Source organism: Pelophylax lessonae (assembly GCF_965119305.1).
Source record: "Pelophylax lessonae genome assembly, chromosome: 13".
Taxonomy (NCBI): domain Eukaryota; kingdom Metazoa; phylum Chordata; class Amphibia; order Anura; family Ranidae; genus Pelophylax; species Pelophylax lessonae.
The window spans coordinates 40700852-40717879 of NC_138780.1; the positions used below are offsets into that span (position 1 = coordinate 40700852).

The following is a 17028-nucleotide window of genomic DNA, read 5'->3' on the forward strand; positions in this document are numbered from 1 at the left end:
TATTACAGAGATACTTACAAGAAAGAATCCCCTGTGACTGCATCCTAGGTCCAAGATGTAATGGATTTCCCATGGAAAGATACACCACTCTGCTCTAATCTGTGGGCAGAAATTGCCGCAAAGCACCCTGGGATCAGATATAAGTCTGAGAGAAGCATGTGACAGGTCATCTTTGGCAAGAAACAGAGTCCCAGGAGGAGGCTGACGGCTATCTCTCCTCCTGTCAGAGCAAGCAAGGGTGTCCTGGGCGGTTGGCCTTGAGGACCGGAGGCTGAGCTGGGCTACAGAAAGGATCCAGAGTGCTGTGGACTGAGTGGAGCTGCTGGGCAGAAGTTTCCTGGAAAAACAGTGTTGTGAGTACTCGAAACTGCCCAGGGGTCTGCCTGAGAGAGGGGGCCACTCCAGAAGGTCAAAGGGATCCGGGAGCTAGCTAGCCAGTAGTGGTGGCTTAGAAAAGGGGTGCCAGTATCTAAGCCCTGACGATTAGAGAGAGAAAGGGGGCGCCAGTGCGGGCCCTGAAGTGTTCACCAGTGCAGCAGTGTATTCAAGTGGTGTTTCGGGGAGCTAGAAGAGGACTTCTTTAGTCAGAAAGCAGTCCCAAGTCAATTCAGCATCAACAGGCATCCGGCCAGCATTAACCAGCGTCAAGTCAACGCTGATAGGCATTCAGCCATCGTCAAGTCAGCGCCAAACAGCGATATTCAAGTGTCTTCGCCAAATTTGCCTAGTTTAGTTCCAGGAGTATCCCACTCATCCCTTCTCCCATCCAAGTTACTAAATAAATACAAAACCCAAAGATACTGGACTGGTCATTGTCTCAGTGCTCACACTTGGAGAACATGCTTAAATGTGCTGTTGTTGCTAGCGGTAACCCAGGGGGACCCATATCCAGCTAAACGGCTGGGAATTGTGCTACAAAAGGAATAGTCTTGAAAGCTTGTCTTTTAAGTGTTAGGTTAGAAAAATAAAAAGGTATCATTGCATACTGCATCACTCTCGTATTTTGTAACCTTTTTTATATACTTATTTAGTTTTTTTCAGTGGTATGATTTAGTGGTAAAAAAAATTATTAGTGCCCCCCAGTTTTGACTGTGGTATCGTATGTGCCCCCCTTTATATTGTTCCTAGAGTCGCCACCGCTTGGCTCCCAATGAGTTAATTTGGAAAATATGGAGGAAAGTAACACCTGCCCCATCAGCTAGCCCTCTGGTTATTATTATATAGCACTGCCATCTTACACGCACACAAATAACACGAAGCAAAGTCATCGCATATCTGCCCTTAGGAAAGGGATAAAAGACTTTGAATAAGCCAATTACTAGAAGTGAAAGAAGAGCAGAAACTCCTCGTCTGCAATGTAGTTGTAATCACATGCACAGAGTGTGACGTCCTCTGTGGGCTCTGATCTCCACTCCCCGAGCAATCATAAAACCTTCCACACCTCTAACAGCTCAGTATTTGTGTTGTCTGCCGAGCTCCAACATGCAGCGTCTCCCACCCGGAGATCTGGAGGGGCTGGAGCTGGTGGGAGATGGAGGATTTGGGAAGGTCTATAGAGCATGGAGCCAGAAGCTAAAAATGGAGGTAGCGCTCAAAATGGTGCGAGAAGGTCATAGGTATGTACTAACAAGAGATACTTCTAAAACACTTTTTTTCATAGATGATCCCCAAAAACGAATTTCTTCAGGGAAGCCTATCCCACCTCCAGCTGAAAACTGAACTTCTACTTTCTCCATTAAAGTAGAACTGAAGACAAAACATTTTTTTTTGGGAGAGTAAGGAGGAGTTATAACCATCTATGCCATTGGGGAGATTTTCCTTCACTTCCTGTCCCATAGCCAATACAGGAATTGAGAGGAAAAGTAAGGGCATCCCTGGTAGTCACTAGAACTAGTGTCCCCATTGAAAGATTTCCCCTCTATTACTGTTCTGGTGTCAACCCAAAATTTGGGTTTTTCTTTCACTTTCACTTTCGATGATGAAGATAAATAGGGCAAATGGAAAATTTGAATCTCCCTAATGGGGGCACAGACAGTGATAAAAACCTGGCAGGGGTTCTGGTCCCTCTCTACTATATCCTAAACATATCTTTAGTTATACTTTAACTTATCCCTACATTTATTACTTTTTGTAACACTTTTAGATTGTAAAGGCCCGTACACACGTGCCGATTGTCGGCCGAAAAGATTCGGCCGCCGAACGATCGGCCGATTTTCGGCTTGTTAGTATGATGCTTCCGACAGCGCACTTTCGTCCGAACAGAATCTGTCGTGCAAGCATTAAAATTTTTGTATGCCGACACCAGAACGGCCGATTGTTCGCCAGTCAGTACAGAATTCGGCCGACAGACAGCAGATTTGCAAGACTGGGCATGCTCAGAAAAGAAAAAAGACAAGGAAAGTGAACCATCACATGACATCACTTCTGCAGTCGGCTGTTGTTGGCCGACAAAATTCGTGTGCAGTCTTTTGCAGTTTTCAACAGACAAGACAGCAACGGACAAAAGACGGCCAATCGGTCGGCCGACGATCGGTATGTGTGTACGGGGCATAAGCCTTTATTATGAGGGGTCCTCCTAATTCTCTTTACTTGTATTTTAATTGTAGTGTCTTCCTTTATTTTGAAAAGCGCTCCACAAAATGTTAGCCCTGTATAATAATAACAATGATTAACAATAAAAAATGCATTGTTGTTAATATTATCATTACTATTATTATAAATAATATTACTATCATTAACCTTTTCGCTGCCAAAGCCGCCTTTGCATTTCTTTTGCACACATGTTTAAAAAATAATTTTCGGTCTGAAAATTATAAAATAAAAAAAAAAAAATTATTTATATTTATTATTAATTTATTTATATTTTCTGAAAGCAAACACCCTAGAGCAGTGATGGCAAACCTTGGCACCCCAGATGTTTTGGAACTACATTTCCCATGATGATCATGCGCTCTTAGGCTCCATGTACACGGGACGTTAGAAAAAACGTCCTGCAAAGCTATTTCTGACGCCGGGAAAAAGCAGCTGTTAAACGTGCTTTCAGTAGCTTTTTCCATTTGCGTTATTGCACGTTTGGCCACGTTGCTTTTAGCAGCGTTTTTCTGCCTCCATTCAAAATCAATGGTTCCCTTTGGGAGCCTATTGATTTGAATGGAAGTCGCACCGCAAGTCGGATCCGACTTGCGGCGTGACCTGCACTGTGAGAATCTTGAGGGGGAACTCCACGCCAAAAATGGGAAAAAAACTGCGTGGGGGTCCCCCCAGGTTCCAAACCAGGCCCTTCGGGTCCGGTATGGAATTTGAGGGTAGCCCCACGCCGAAAAAACGGCGTGGGATCCCCCCCAAAATCCATACCAGACCCTTATCTGAGCATGCAGCCCGGCAGGCCAGGAAAGGGGAGGGGAAGAGCGAGTTGCCCAACCCCCCCTGGACCACACCAGGCCACATGCCCTCAACATGGGGGGGTGTTGGTGCTTTGGGAGCTCTGCACCCCCCACCTCAAAGCACCTTGCCCCCATGTTGATGAGGACAAGGGCCTCATCCCCACAACCCTGGCCGGTGGTTGTGGGGGTCTGCGGGCAGGGGGCTCATCGGAATCTGGAAGCCCCCTTTAACAAGGGGGCCCCCCAGATCCCGGACCCCCTCCCTATGTGAATGGGTATGGGGTACACTGTACCCCTACTCATTCACCACATAAAAGGCAGTGTATGGAAATAACGACAGGAGACGTTTTGGAAAGTTTATTAAAAATCTTCATCCATCTCTTCTTGTCTTCTCCTCTCCGGTCTTCTGCTCTTTTGCTGTCCGCTCTTCTTGTCTTCTCCTCTCCAGTCTTCTGCTCTTTTGCTGTCCGCTCTTATTCTTCCTCCGGTCCTCCTCCGACGACGTCTCCGGTGATTATGCCGGTCTCTGCAGTTTATTATATAGCCATTAGGGGCGTGGCCCCGCCCCCTCATGTCACATATGACGTCATATGTGACATGAGGGGGTGGGGCCTCCCAATGACTTCATTGGGGCCACGCCCCTAATGTCTATACAATAAGCTGCAGAGACCAGAGACCGGCATAATCACCGGAGACGTCGGAGGAGGACTTGAGGAAGAAGAAGAGCCGACAGCAAAAGAGCAGAAGACCAGAAGACTGGAGAGGAGAAGACCGGACAGCAAAAGAGCAGAAGACCGGAGAGGAGAAGACAAGAAGAGCCGAATGAAGATTTTTAATAAACTTTCCAAAACGTCTCCTGTCGTTATTTCCATACACTGCCTTTATGTGGTGAATGAGTAGGGGTACAGTGTACCCCATACCCATTCACATAGGGAGGGGGTCCGGGATCTGGGGGGCCCCCTTGTTAAAGGGGGCTTCCAGATTCCGATGAGCCCCCTGCCCGCAGACCCCCACAACCACCGGCCAGGGTTGTGGGGATGAGGCCCTTGTCCTCTTCAACATGGGGGCAAGGTGCTTTGGGGTGGGGGGTGCAGAGCTCCCCCTGCCCCAAAGCACCAACACCCCCCCATGTTGAGGGCATGTGGCCTGGTGTGGTCCAGGGGGGGTGGGGCCGCTCGCTCATCCCCTCCCCTTTCCTGGCCTGCCGGGCTGCATGCTCGGATAAGGGTCTGGTATGGATTTTGGGGGGGACCCCACGCCGTTTTTTCGGCGTGGGGCTACCCTCAAATTCCATACCGGACCCGAAGGGCCTGGTTTGGAACCTGGGGGGGACCCCCACGCAGTTTTTTCCCATTTTTGGCGTGGAGTTCCCCCTCAAGATTCTCACAGTGCAGATCGCGCCGCAAGTCGGATCCGACTTGCGGTGCGACTTCCATTCAAATCAATAGGCTGTGATGATTTTTAGGTGACAGGTACTCTTTAATGAGACATACAGGGTCTAAAGGACTCTGCATGTCTCCTCTGGGCTCCACTGAATGTGTTGCAATGCAAATGGCAAGTCCATACATTCCTTCCTGGCTAAGCTAGCTGGGGAAAGTGACAGGTGACCTGGAAGTGACATCATGCACATCTCTTTTCTTGGTCACAGTAAGAAGGGGAGGAGAGTGGACGTGCGTCCTCCTGTCCATCCGCCGTCACTGTCCCTATCAGTCCCGGGCCCACAGATGGGCAAGCAGAGGCTAGAATACATGGTGGGGGAGGGGGGCACCGGTATCGGGGGTGTGTGGAAGGAATCGGGTGGCAATGCAGCCGGTAGAATGCTTCCACCTGACAGGCAGGAGTCTGCCTGATAGTTTTACACACAATCCTGAAGGCTGCAGCCACCGGATTGTGTATGAAATGCCTCACAGACAAGTCCGTACAGTGCCGGGACAAGGTCATCCAACGCCCAGGGCAAGGATGCCAAACTCCGCCCCCCCCTTCCCTTAGGGTTAGGGTCAAGGCACCCCCCCCCCCCCATCCCTGCAATAAACCATTGCGCCCAGAGCAACCATCCCTCCTGCCCACCCCTTGTCCCGGCCCTGGGTCTGTATGACGTGCGGACCTGACAGCGAAAGGGTTAAATACTATTATTATTATTATTATTATTATTATTTAATTAAATAAAAATGGGGATTTGGTCCCACCATATGGCCATATCGTGCTCAAGCCCACTACTGCGTCAAATACATGGGTATGCTCCCCCAAATTTTTTGCCTATTAACATTTATTGACAATAATAATAATACATTACTATTAACCACTTGCCTACTACTGGGCACTTTCACCCCCTTTCCTGCCCAGGCCAATTTTCTGCTTTCAGTGCTGTCATACTTTGAATGACAATTGCGCGGTCATGCAACACTGTACCCAAATGAGATTTTTATCATTTTTTTTCACACAAATAGAGCTTTTGTTTGGTGGTATTTAATCACTGCTGGGTTTTTTATTTTTTGCTAAACAAACAAAAAAAGACCGAAACATTTGAAAAAAATAAAAAATTAGTTTTCATAGTTTGTTATAAAATTTAGCAAACCGGTACATTTTCTCCTTCATTGATGTGCACTGATGAGGCTGCACTGATGGGCACTCCTAGGCTGCACTGATGGGCACTAAAAGGCTGCACTAATGGGCACTGATGAGGTGGCAGTGGTGGGCATTGATGGGGTGGCACTGATGGGTGGCACTGAAGGGCACTAATAGGTGGCACTGATGGGCACTGATAGGCACTAGTAGGTTACACTGATAGGCAGCACTGATGAGGAGGCACTGATTGGCAGCACTGATTGGCACTAATAGGTGGCACTGGTGGGCATTGATAGGTGCCACTGGTGGGCACTGGTAGGCGGCACTGGGCACTGATAGGCGGCACTTATTTGCACTGGTAGGTGGTACTGGTGGGCACAAATGAGGTGGCAGCGTCTCTCTCTTTCTTCGGGACCGATGTCCCTCTGACAGAAGCCAGTGATTGGCTTTTTCTTTTCTCCTCACGCTGTTAAAGTGAGGGGAAAAAAAGTTGATTACCGGCTCTCTTTACATCGTGCGATCAGCTGTCATTGGCTGACAGCTGATCACATGGTAAGGGGCCGGGATCGTGGACTCGTTGGTCACAGAGCGAGCCGCATGGGGCGCGCAGGCAGCTCATGCACAGAAGTTAGAGCACAGGCAGGAAAAGGCTAATATTATTTTTATTTTTACTAAATACTAAAATATAATCACGTTAAGGCTCCGTTCACATGTCAGCGTATGATCGCGGGCAGAACCGCCGCGGTTCCGCCCGCGATCCGGAGATTTATTGCAAATCGCGGGACGCCTAGCGTTGCCCGTTGCTTTGCAATAGCCCCCCAAACGCCGAGCGATGTTGCCGCGATTTCCGCCTGCCGAATCACGGCAACATCGCGCAAACAAAATTTGCGGGACGCAATACGCTCCAAAGAAGTACAAGAGCTTCTTTGGAGCGTATTGCGTCCCGCGATTTTGTTTGCGCGATGTTGCCGCGATTCGGCAGGCGGAAATCGCGGCAACATCGCGCAAACAAAATCGCGGGACGCAATACGCTCCAAAGAAGCTCTTGTACTTCTTTGGAGCGTATTGCGTCCCGCAAATTTTGTTTGCGCGATGTTGCCGTGATTCGGCAGGCGGAAATCGCGGCAACATCGCTCGGCGTTTGGGGGGCTATTGCAAAGCAACGGGCAACGCTAGGCGTCCCGCGATTTGCAATAAATCTCCGGATCGCGGGCGGAACCGCGGCGGTTCTGCCCGCGATCATACGCTGACATGTGAACGGAGCCTTAACGTGATTATATTTTAGTATTTAGTAAAAATAAAAATAATATGTGAATGCAGCCTAAAGCATATCCCTCTATAGTGTGTACTTACAGTATCTCACAAAAGTGAGTACACCCCTCATATTTTTGTAAATATTTTATTATATCTTTTCATGTGACAACACTGAAGAAATGACACTTTGCTACAATGTAAAGTAGTGAGTGTACAGATTGTATAACAGTGTAAATTTGCTGTCCCCTCAAAATAACTCAACACACAGCCATTAATGTGTCCCATCCATGTCTATCCATCTCTATCCATGCCTTTATGAGCCTTGTTTTATGTACTGGTGCAATTAAACAAATTGTACAAAATGTCTTGGTATGCTGACACCTTAAGAGTTCCCTTCACTAGAACTAAGGGGCCAAGCCCAACCCCTTAGAAACAACCCCCCCCCCCCCCCCCCCCGTATCTAACTTTACACTTGGCACAATGCATTCAGGCAAGTACCGTTCCCCTGGAAATGGCCAAACCCAGATGAGTCCAGCAGATTGCCAGACAGAGAAGCATGATTCGTCACTCCAGAGAACACGTCTCTACTGCTTTAGAGTCCAGTGGTGGTGTGCTTTACACCACTGCTTCCGAAGCTTTGCATTGCACTTGGTGATTTAAGGCTTGAATGCACCTGCTCGGCCATGGAAACCCATTTCATGAAGCTCTCTACACACTGTTTTTGTGCTAATCTGAAGACCACACAAAGTTTGGAGGTCTGCAGCTAATCACCCTGCAGACAGTTGGCGATTTCTGCACACTGTGCGCTTCAGCATGTGCTGACCCAGCTCTGTCATTTTACATGGCCTACCACTTTGTGGCAGAGTTGCTGTTGTTCCCAGTTGCTTCCACTTTGTTATAATACCACTAACAGCTGACCGTGTAACATTTAGTAGCAAGGAAATTTCACAGATGGGCTTATTGCACAGGTGGCGACCTATCACGGTACCATGCTTGAATTCACTGAGCTCCTGAGAGCGACCATGCTTTTACAAATGTTTGTAGAAGCAGTCTGCATGCCTAGGTGCTTGATTTTTTACACCTGTGACCATGGAGGTGATTGGAACACCTGAATCCAATGATATGGAGGGGCGTCCCAATAGTTTTAGCAATATAGTGCATATTAGGCCATCACACCAATTATACAGTAGATGTGTTGCTTGATCTATTATGTGGAGATTGACTGCATGGTATCACCAATCAATGAATGGAGAGGAGTCACAGAGCTCAGATTCTGTTACACAATGCTGTAGATCACAGTGTGGCTTTTGTTGGGTGTAAATTTCCGCAGGTATTTGGGAAAACCCCAGCCTAGGAAATTCAGAGGGTGGAAGTATATAGTAACAGAGCTGCTGCAACCCTGGAGCGATAAGAGCAGCTGGATGGGAAAGTAGACAGATGGGGAGCTGATTAGTCACGTCCAAAATACATGAAAGAAAAAAAAAATACTCCATGTACAAGGATTGCACACAGGTCGTATATGAAAGTGAAACTAGTCACATAGTTAAATACCCAGTAGCTTGTGTAATGCATACATTGTATATACAGTATATATATATATATGTATATGTATGTATGTATATATATATATATACAGTGGGTACGGAAAGTATTCAGACCCCCTTAAATTTTTCACTCTTTGTTATATTGCAGCCATTTGCTAGAATCATTTAAGTTCATTCTTCTTCCTCATGAATGTACACATAGCACCCCATACTGACAGAAAAACACAGAATTGTTGACATTGTTGCAGATTTATTAAAAAAGAAAAACTGAAATATCACATGGTCCTAAGTATTCAGACCCATTGCTGTGACACTCATATATTTAACTCAGGTGCTTTCCATTTCTTCTGATCATCCTTGAGATGGTTCTACACCTTCATTTGAGTCCAGCTGTGTTTGATTATACTGATTGGACTTGATTAGGAAAGCCACACACCTGTCTATATAAGACCTTCCAGATCACAATGCATGTCAGAGCAAATGAGAATCATGAGGTCAAAAGGAACTGCCTGAAGAGCTCAGAGACAGAATTGTGGCAAGGCACAGATCTGGCCAAGGTTACAAAAAGATTTCTGCTGCACTTAAGGTTCCTAAGAGCACAGTGGCCTCCATAATCCTCAAATGGAAGACGTTTGGGACGACCAGAACCCTTCCTAGAGCTGGCCGTCCGGCCAAACTGAGCTATCGGGGGAGAAGAGCCTTGGTGAGAGAGGTAAAGAAGAATCCAAAGATCACTGTGGCTGAGCTCCAGAGATGAAGTCAGGAGATAGGAGAAAGTTGTAGAAATTCAACCATCACTGCAGCCCTCCACCAGTCGGGGCTTTATGGCAGAGTGGCCCGACGGAAGCCTCTCCTCAGTGTAAGACACATGAAAGCCCGCATGGAGTTTGCTAAAAAACACCTGAAGGACTCCAAGATGGTGAGAAATAAGATTCTCTGGTCTGATGAGACCAAAATAGAACTTTTTGGCCTTAATTCTAAGTGGTATGTGTGGAGAAAACCAGGCACTGCTCATCACCTGTCCAATACAGTCCCAACAGTGAAGCATGGTGGTGGCAGCATCATGCTGTGGGGGTGTTTTTCAGCTGCAGGGACAGGACGACTGGTTGCAATCGAGGGAAAGATGAATGCGGCCAAGTACAGGGATATCCTGGACAAAAACCTTCTCCAGAGTGCTCTGGACCTCAGACTGGGCCGAAGGTTTACCTTCCAACAAGACAATGACCCTAAGCACACAGCTAAAATAACGAAGGAGTGGCTTCACAACAACTCCGTGACTGTTCTTGAATGGCCCAGCCAGAGCCCTGACTTAAACCCAATTGAGCATCTCTGGAGAGACCTAAAAATGGCTGTCCACCAATGTTTACCATCCAACCTGACAGAACTGGAGAGGATCTGCAAGGAGGAATGGCAGAGGATCCCCAAATCCAGGTGTGAAAGACTTGTTGCATCTTTCCCAAAAAGACTCCTGGCTGTATTAGATCAAAAGGAGGCTTCTACTAAATACTGAGCAAAGGGTCTGAATACTTAGGACCATGTGATATTTCAGTTTTTCTTTTTTAATAAATCTGCAACAATGTCAACAATTCTGTGTTTTTCTGTCAGTATGGGGTGCTATGTGTACATTCATGAGGAAGAAGAATGAACTTAAATGATTTTAGCAAATGGCTGCAATATAACAAAGAGTGAAAAATTTAAGGGGGTCTGAATACTTTCCGTACCCACTGTATATATATGTATGTATATATATATATATATATGTATGTATATATATATATATATATATATATATATATATATATATATATATATATATATATATATATATGTATGTATATATATATATATATATATATATATATATATATATATGTATATGTATGTATGTATATATATATATATATGTGTATATATATATATATATATATATATATATATACACACTTTATTACCAAAAGTATTGGGATGCCTGCCTTTACACACACACATAAACTTTAATTTTGTAGCAGGTTTTCCAGGGCTATGGCCTGATGTGGGTCTGTCATTCTTACCAGTTACCCCTCCAGCCCATGTGAGCTGTGAGCCTGCGACCCTGGGTGTGAGAGCTGAGAGATGGAGGACTGCGGCATCTTGGTTTTGTTATTTTATTATAGAAAAAGGGGATGGGAGAAGGGAATGAGTGGGATACTCCTTTGGCTTAACTAATTACACTTGGGACTTAATCCTGGAAAAATGCCCGTTGGAGCTTTCTTGACGCCAGCCAACACTCACTAACACTGAGAACACACTGTAGCTTGATAGAAGATCCAGGACTGTGAATTGTAGAATTACTGTCACTGCTGTACTGCAGTCACTGAATACTCCCCTACTGCCTTGCACTGGCTTATGGTAGTACGTTGTAGATTTCTGTAAAGCTGCAACTGTTAACTGACACACTCTGTACAATTCAGGTCCCAAATGCAGGCGCCCCTTTAACCTTGAATTCTTGGGGGTCCACTGTCTATGTATCCCCCTCTGTAACTTCAGGGTCCTCAACCTAGGTACCCCCTTTCAGCTAGCTGGCACTGGATCCCAGATCCTCTTCTGGAGTGGTCCCCTCTAACTCTGGCAGACCCCCAGGGGCAATCCTCAGTACTCACGACCTGTGTAGGCTTTCCTGGGACTGGACCCCTCTCGCTCCGCAGGCTCTCGGCACACCGGATCCCCTCAGCTCAGCTGAGCACTCTCTGGATTCTCAGGTGACACCACGAGACATCCAATTCCTCAGACAGGAGGAGAGACAGCCTCACTCTCCCTCCTGGGACTCTCCAACCACCAAAGACAACTTGCCACGCACTTCCTCCCAAACTTATACCCACTCCCAGACTCCTTTGCAGCCTAATCTGCCTTCTGGGGTAGTTACAAGCTGGGATGTGTCCCCTGATTGGGCTTCCCACACTGCCCTATGAGAATCCTCTCACAGGAGCCAGTGGGGATACTTCTCCCCTCAGCAGGCACATCTGGAAGCCTTGACACCCTAAATAAATAAATAAATCACAGCTCTGCTGTTAGGCAGACAAGGCTCACTATACATTTGCCTAGCACCTACCTGTAGGGTGCTACACCAGCATCCTAGTCTTAGTCTGCAGCTATATGGAAATATTTGACCATTCTTCAAGAAGCGCATTTGAGAGGTCAGGCACTGATGTTGGAGAGAAGTTCCTCCTGCTGAAACTCACTCATCCATGTCTTTATGGACCTTGCTGCGTGCATTGGTGCGCAGTCATGTTTGAACAGGAAGGGGCCAACCCAAAACTATTCCCACAAAGTTGGGAGTATGAAATTGTCCAAAATGTCTTGGTATGCTGACGCCTTAGGAGTTCCCTTCACTGGAACTAAGGGGCCAACCTAACCCCTGAAAAACAACCCCACACCATAATCCCCCAAATGATTTGTACCAGTGCACAAAGCAAGGTACATAAAGACATAGGTAAGCGAGTTTTGGGTGGAGGAACTTGACTGGCCTGTTTAGAGTCCTGACCTCAACCCGATAGAACATTTTTGGGATGAATTAGAGCACAGACTGTGAGCCAAGCCTTCTCGCCAACATCATTTCCTTGACCTTACCAATGCGCTTATGGATGAATGGTCAAACATTCCCATAGACACACTCCTAAACCTTGTAAACAGCCTTCCCAGAAGAGTTGAAGCTGTTATAGCTGCTAAGGGTGGGCCAACTCAATATTGAAACCTACAGATTAAGACTGGGATGCCATTAAATTTCATGTGCGTGTACAGGTGTTCATAAAATTAGAATATCATCAAAAAGTTCATTTATTTTGGTAATTCAATTCAAAAAGTGAAACCCGCATTTTATATAGATGTGTTACACACAAAGTGATATTTTGCAAGCATTTCTTTCTTTTAATTTTGATGATTATGGCTTACAGCTAGTGAAAACTCCAAATTCAGTATCTCAGAAAATTAGAATATTACATAAGACCAATAAAAAAAGGATTTTTAATACAGAAATGTTGGTCTATTGCAAATTATGTCCATGTACAGTATAGTATTCACTCAATACTTGGTCAGGGCTCCTTTCGCATGAATCATTGCGGCGTGGCATGGAGACGATCAGCCTGTGGCACTGCTGAGATGCTATGTAAGCCCAGGTTTTTTTGATAGCGGCCTTCAACCCATCTGCATTGTTTGGTCTGGTGTCTCCCATTTTCCTCTTGAAAATACCCCACAGATTCTCTATGGGGTTTAGGTCAGGCAAGTTTGCTAGCCAATCAAGCACAGTGATATCATGATCATTAAACCAGGTATGTGGGCTGCCAGCATTGCTGCAGAGGTTAAGATTAGAAGAAATGGCCGCACATCGCTGGAGTTCCAAATGCCTTTATTGTAATTTCCAAAGTGGCATGACAAAACACCAACCAGTCCATGTAGACGCGTTTCACACAATACAACTGTGCTTAATCATTACACAGACATGTCACACTGGTACATAGATATACCAGTGTGACATGTCTGTGTAATGATTAGGCACAGTTGTACTGTGTGAAACGCGTCTACATGGACTGGTTGGTGTTTTGTCATGCCACTTTGGAAATTACAATAAAGGCATTTGGAACTCTAGCGATGTGCAGGAATTTCTTCTTATCTTGACATTGTTCACGGAGGCGAGCCAGGGCAAGCACTCATGTGGAGATTCCATCAGATTCACTCATCTCATCTGGAGAAGCAGATCTTTCTTACCTTCATTGCTGCAGAGGTTGAAGGGGTGGGGGTTCAGCCTGTCAGTGCTCAGACCATACGCCGCACACTGCATCAAATTGGTCTGCATAGCTGTCGTCCCAGATAATGCACAAGAAAGCCTGCAAACAGTTTGCTGAAGACAAGCAGACTAAGGACATGGATTACTGGAACCATGTCCTGTGGTCTGAGGAGACCAAGATAAACTTATTTGGTTCAGATGGTTTCAAGCGTGTGTGGGGCAACCAGGTGAGAAGTACAAAGACAAGTGTGTCTTGCCTACAGTCAAGCATGATGGTGGGAGTGTCATGGTCTGGGGCGGCATGAGTGCTGCCGACACTGGGGAGCTACAGTTCATTGAGGGAACCATGAATGCCAACATGTACTGTGACATACTGAAGCAGAGCATGATCCCCTCCCTTCGGAGACTGGGCCGCAGGGCAGTATTCCAACATGATAATGACCCCAAACACACCTCCAAGACAACCACTGCCTTGCTAAAGAAGCTGAGGGTAAAGGTGATGGACTGGCCAAGCATGTCTCCAGAACTAAACCCTATTGAGCATCTGTGGGGCATCCTCAAATGGAAGGTGGAATAATGTAAGGTCTCTAACATCCACCAACTCCGTGATGTCATCATGGAGGAGTGGAAGAGGACTCCAGTGGCAATCTGTGAAGCTCTGGTGAACTCCATGCCCAAGAGGGTTAAGGCAGTGCTGGAAAAAAATGGTGGCCACACAAAATATTCACACTTTGGGCCAAAATTTGGACATTTTCAACTTGGGGTGTACTCACTTTTGTTACCAACGGTTTAGACATTAATGGCTGTGTGTTTAGTTATTTTGAGGGGACAGCAAATGTACACTGTTATACAAGATGTAAACTCACTACTTTACATTGTAGCGGGAGTGTCATTTCTTCAGTGTTGTCACATGAAAAGATATAATAAAATATTTACAAAATGTGAGGGATGTACTCACTTTTGTGAGATACTGTATGTTTTTGTGTGTTTTTAGATGAATTTTATTTTATTAATATTATACAGGATTTATATATCACCATCAGTTTCTTCAGTGCTTTACAATACAAAGGCAGAAAGTACAGTTACAGTCCAATCAAACAGAAGAAGGTATGAATTGCCTGGTAACCAGGTGACCCTCTTGCCACCCTCCTGCCAATATCCTTTGAAAAAAATAGTTGGATGGAAAATTATTTGCCAAACAGCAGCTGCACCCAATCAGATTGGGGTAGGGAATTCCAGAGAATGGGAGTGGCTCTAGAGAAGTCCTGGAAAAAAGCATACAAGGAGGTGACCAGGGTGCTAGAGAAGAGCATGGGAGGAGGTGACAAGGACGGTAGAGATGAGCATAGGAGGAGGTGATGAGGATGCTGGAGATGAGCATGGGAGAAGGTCACGAGAATGCTAAAGATGAGTATAGGAGGAGGTGACGAGGGTGCTAGAGATGAGCACGGGAGGAGGTGTCGAGGGCTCTAGAGATGAGCATGGGAGGAGACAATGAGGATGTTAAACATGAGCATGGGAGAAGGGGACGAGGGCACTACTGAGCAGGAGGTCCTGGGAGGAGGGAGTACAAGGCTTTATTTTATTGATTGAGTTATTGGAAGCCAGTGGAGGGATTAGCAGAGAGGGGTGGTGGACACTGAATGGATAATAAGGCTGGGGTTTCTCCTTAATATACTGTATACCAAAAACTTCAAAACTACTTTCCTCCTCTCCTCCTTTATTCCCTTTTTTTAAGCTTTAAAGAGGTTTCAACCTGAAAGAGAAACACATAATGAGCTAGTATGCATCGCATACTAGCTAATTATGAAATACTTACCTTAGAACGAGCCCCCGCCATGCCGCCCGCTTACCTGTATGATGGGCGACATGTTCAGTCGTCCGTCTTCCGGGATCCAGTGACATCACTGGTGCATGCGCTCTGAAGGAACGGCCGCCGGTGCCGTTCCTTCAGAGCCTCGTGCCGTGACCGTCGGCTCCCACGCGCGTGCGCGGGAGTGACGTCACCGCGGCTCCGTCAATCAGATGGCCGGATGCCGCGGTGAAGTCACTCCCGCGCACACGCGCGGGAGCCGACGGTCACGGCACGAAGCTCTGAAGGAACGGCACCAGCGGCCGTTCCTTCAGAGCGAATGCACCAGTGATGTCACTGGCTGCATGTAAGGTAAATATCTCCTAAACGGTGCATGTTTAGGAGATATTTACAGGACCTATAGGTAAGCCTTATCATAGGCTTACCTATAGGTAAAAGTTGCAGAGGAGGGTTTACTTCCTTTTTAAAGTGAAACTGTGTCTGTACCGCTGTTACATGGCACAGCTAACACACCTATCCTGTTTTAGAAACTGCCACTGTCTAATGTCCAGAAGCCGTGATTGTTCCTTGGTGGTCAAGTTCATTTTAAAAATGTTGCAGAGGTGGCCTTGGCTTTAAAGCTAGTATTGTTTCTTTTGCCTCTAGCACTAGATGGAAGCCTTGGCTTCCAGTTATCCAGGCATGCTTCCTTATTTTATTTAGAGAGTCATATTGCACCAGTAACAGGCTCACAATAGCTTTGGTATTCTTTGTTTCAGTTCCAGCCTGGAAAAGCTGATGAAGGATCTAATGAAGGAACGAGATGTGATGCAGAAAGCGAGCAACCCCTATGTTCTCCGTCTCCTTGCAGTATATTTTAAGGAGGAAGGCAGTCTTGTAGAGCATGGATTGGTCATGGAGTATATGCCCAATGGTTCTCTACGCACTCTCTTTGACAATATCACAGATGTCCCATGGGCTTTGAGGTTCCAGTTTCTTCATCAAGTGGTCCTTGGAATGAACTACCTTCACAGTCTGGATCCTCCAATAATCCATCGGGATCTAAAACCTAGCAATGTCCTTTTAAATAAGCATTTAGATGTTCAGGTAAGTGACCTGTGACAGTAATGATACAGCATGAATAATGGGAGGTGTCCCCATTGAAAGTTTCACCTTCATCTCCCTTCCCAGTGACAATCCCAAACTTTTGGATTTTCTCTCAGTTTTTGTCTCAGTAGCAATAGACAGAACAATCTTCCCAACAAGGACATATCTCTGCAGTATACAAATGCATACAGTTGCATATCTCAGATGTTTCCAATGTACTTTTTATACCACTCACTTGTCCAGAACAGGTGCAAAGTTCCTTTCCTCCAGGGCTCACTTTGGCCATGAGGAGTAATAGTGCCCATATTAAAATAGATGTATAAAAAGATGAATCGGCGCTATATTCATAAATCCTACATATACAGTGGGTACGGAAAGTATTCAGACCCCCTTAAATTTTTCACTCTTTGTTATATTGCAGCCATTTGCTAAAATCATTTAAGTTCATTCTTCTTCCTCATGAATGTACACATAGCACCCCATACTGACAGGAAAACACAGAATTGTTGACATTGTTGCAGATTTATTAAAAAAGAAAAACTGAAATATCACATGGTCCTAAGTATTCAGACCCTTTGCTGTGACTCATATATTTAACTCAGGTGCTTTCCATTTCTTCTGATC

General features: G+C 45.9%; 1 protein-coding gene across 1 annotated transcript in view; it reads left to right on the forward strand.

Moving 5' to 3' along the window:
- Positions 1-1468: 1468 nt before the first annotated feature.
- The window catches only part of LOC309569822 (ribosomal protein S6 kinase 2 beta-like), a gene marked incomplete at its 3' end in the record, with an annotated part of 195203 nt that continues 179643 nt past the window's right edge, over positions 1469-17028 (forward strand). The window contains exons 1-2 of the mRNA XM_082275825.1: positions 1469-1616; positions 16077-16404. Of these exons, the coding sequence (XP_082131951.1) occupies positions 1483-1616; positions 16077-16404 (462 nt within the window). The 5' untranslated portion in view covers positions 1469-1482. The remainder of the gene's footprint in view (positions 1617-16076; positions 16405-17028) is intronic.